At 51.0% G+C, this 3,143-nt stretch overlaps 1 protein-coding gene across 1 annotated transcript; it reads right to left on the bottom strand.

Annotated features, from left to right (window-relative positions):
* Window positions 1-1,005: 1,005 nt before the first annotated feature.
* Window positions 1,006-2,542, bottom strand: LOC122445146 (proline-rich protein 23C-like). The gene is made up of 2 exons (XM_043474118.1): window positions 2,425-2,542; window positions 1,006-1,952 (listed from the first exon to the last, which is right to left on the bottom strand). Exons 1-2 carry the CDS (start codon window positions 2,540-2,542, stop codon window positions 1,006-1,008), a joined length of 1,065 nt encoding a protein of 354 aa, XP_043330053.1.
* Between the last annotated feature and the right edge of the window lie 601 nt (window positions 2,543-3,143).

Raw genomic sequence — 3,143 nt, 5'->3', positions numbered from 1 at the left:
AAGACATACTCATTATTTGGAAATATTTTCTTTATTAGTCAAGCAAGAGAATCTACAGATAAGCGATTACAGAAATTAAGTAATTTGCTGGTGGTCAGACAATATAAGAAAAATTATTTCTATATATTAGCAATGTAAAAAACACATTTTGAAAAAAAAACACATTTTGGAGCTTATAAAATATAAAATATAAAAACACAAAATCTTTAGAATTACAAACTTTGCCGGGGCAAGAAAATTATATAACATTAAAAGCATATAAGAAGAACAGAAAACTGTTGGTTCTTTTGGGAAAACCCAGCAATAGAATTAAACCATCTGCCAACCTAGTTATTCAAAAGAGAAAGACATATCATTGTTCCCCATTGTTCCCCATTCTATGTTTTGTATTCAACAAATACTTGTCCACATAACTTCCATCCAAAAAGTCCCATCTGGGTAGAGGTTGTTGTAAACCAGCATGGACACTAGGAACAAAACCGTGTAAACAATAGAAATTAGCAATTCTTCTGTTGAGTGGGGTGGGGCACAACAGGGGAAGGGGCCAGTGGTAGGGTATCAGGGAAAGGATGGCTTTTTAGAGAAAAGTGCTGTTGCTTATCTTTGAAGCAAATGGGAAGTGGGTAGAGCTGCTTAGGCTTCCCCAGTGGCTCAGTGGTAAAGAATCTGCCTGCAATGCAGGAGAGGCAGGTTCCATCCCTGGGTCAGGAAGATCCCCTGGAGAAGGAAATGGCAACCTATTCTAGTATTCTTGCCTGGGAAATCACATGGACAGAGGAGCTTGGTGGGCTACAGTCCACGGAGTTGCGAAGAGGCCCACACAACAGCGCCTAAACAACAGATCTCCTTAAGGGTAACCTCTTTAGGGAAAACCTACCAGCAGTCTGGCTGTCTCAAAGTATGCTGCATTTCAAGTGGATTTTATTTGCCCAGGTGAACTTCCTTTCAGATGTTCAGGCAGCCACTGATCAAAATTCTGCAAAGCAGCCTGCATCCAAAAAGGATCTATTCGTATGATTCTACCGGTGTGTTCAATATATACACAACCAACATCAGAAGACTCTCCCCTGGTGCCCGTTCACGTGCCCAGGAATCGTGGGAGGCAGTGGATTCAGGGAACAGGCATCTCCGGGCCTTGCACGGAGAACCAGGAGGGCGACAGGGGCGCTCCTGGGGACTTGGACTCGGAGAAGGAGGTAGAGGTTGGAGTGGTGAGTCAGGGAAGGGCTCCAGAAGGTGCAAGTCCAGGCTGTCGGCGTGCTGAGGAGAGCCTCTCTCTGGACTAGGATTGGAGGCCCGAGGGGAGGGCTCTGAGACTAGGTCTAACAGGTCAAAGTGAGTCAAACTTGCAGCAGAAGAGCGGAGCCCAGCGACTGGGACTGAGGCAGCATCCATCTCGCCCAGCAGGAAGTCAGCATCAGCATTTGCATCCTCCTTGCTGGCCTCTCCCTGGCAGGCGATCTCTGGGACAGCGGCACAGGAGAATCCCGGCTCCAGAGCCACGTACTCCCCGCGAGGGCTCAGGAGAGCGCCCGGTTCTAGGCCCTGCCCCCACGGCCCTTCCACACCCGAGCCCACAAGAGCCTCGGGGACCAGCATGAGGATGCGACTTCCGAGACACACTTGCCTCACAGACGTTGGCTCGGGCTCCAGCAGCAGTTCGACGTCGTCCAGGAGCACGTGCAGAGCACATCCCGCCGGCAGGACAGCCACGAAGATGAGGGTGCCCGCCGTCGGGGACCAGGTCAGGTTACCCAGGCTGGGCGCCGCCTCAGACTCGGACTTCGGGCGTGCGGGCTCCTCGGTTCGGCGGCGCTTGGCAGGGCCGGGTCCTCCGTCCTGCGGGTCCCACGGGTCCTCAGGGTAGGCGGTGGGACTGCGCGGTCGGCTGCCCATCAAGTGAGTGTCGCCGCGGGTCTGGGACCTGGCAGAAGGCGACAGAGGGCTGGGTCCTGCAGGCAGTGACAGGTCGGCTTGACAGGTGAGGCCGACGCGGGGTGGTGGGGCGCAGGAACGCAGGATGAGTCTTCGGAACTCTGGGTTGCCTCTGGGGAGTCACTCAGTCGTGGCTTCTGGGGAGCTGCTGCCTTCAGACTTGCGAGTTTGAAGCTTCAGCTCCTCACGTGGACGGGTTTGCACAGGAGTGCGCCGAGGATGTCGTGAGTGAAGCTGGCGGAACCTGAGTCGCAAAGCAGCCTCACGCTAAGCCCCGCCCCTTCCTAGGCTCCGCCCACAGAAATGGAGTAGTCTGTGAAGCCGAAGAGTCCTGGCCCTGGTGGGTGGTTCAGTGTAGATTCTTTTATAGGCCTGAAGGGGGCGGAGCAATCGTGCCACTCCTGGGTGAAGTCCTTGGCTTTCTTTGCTCGTGTTGACCTCAGATGCGGAAAACCTTAACCGGAAAACCGATTACATTTCAAGTCCCACCATTGGAACGCTGCACCAGGACACTGAAATGTAGTTCCTTCATCCCCTGAGACCTCGCCCTGGCAGTGACCTCATATCTTCTTTTGGCCAGATAGTGAGGTAAGGTTTTGGATGACATCCTTAAGTCTACGCCTGAGTTCTCAATGACTGCCAGATCCTTGCAGCGATATTGAAAGGGAAAGCGGTGTTAGAAGTGAGTGTCCGACTAGCAACTGCTGCACGATCAACTTATGTATGTATCAGTTTAGCAAGATGGTCATTGTTATACTTCCATGACTAAACCAAGAGTTTATTGTATTGAATTTGACCTACACTACACTCAGAGGTGTATCTGTTGCAGCTCAATTGTCGTGCCGAAGGAAGAACCAATTGGCCAGGAGCCCGGAAGTAGCAGAGGGTTCTTTGACCCGTCAGGCTCCCCTCCAGGTGTTGCAGGCGGCAGCGCCTTTAATCTGGGTGTCACTTTAAAGGCGCGCCTATGCTACAGACCCCAGTCACCAAGGGAAGGTGTGGATCCACAACTTATCCAGAGTTAATGGAAGAAAGCACTCAGTAAGTACTTTGGAACACTACTACTACTACTATAGATAATTCTTTCATATAGTTTCAGTAGAAGGTGAAATACTTCCCTTTGTGTCCTTTTACCACATGATTGCTCACTTTGTCCCTTTTTACAAAATAACTTTAATGGTGTTATTTTTAGAGCCGCATAATATTCC

Source organism: Cervus canadensis, chromosome 7 (assembly GCF_019320065.1).
Source record: "Cervus canadensis isolate Bull #8, Minnesota chromosome 7, ASM1932006v1, whole genome shotgun sequence".
Taxonomy (NCBI): domain Eukaryota; kingdom Metazoa; phylum Chordata; class Mammalia; order Artiodactyla; family Cervidae; genus Cervus; species Cervus canadensis.
This window is presented reverse-complemented; position numbering and strand designations above follow the sequence as displayed.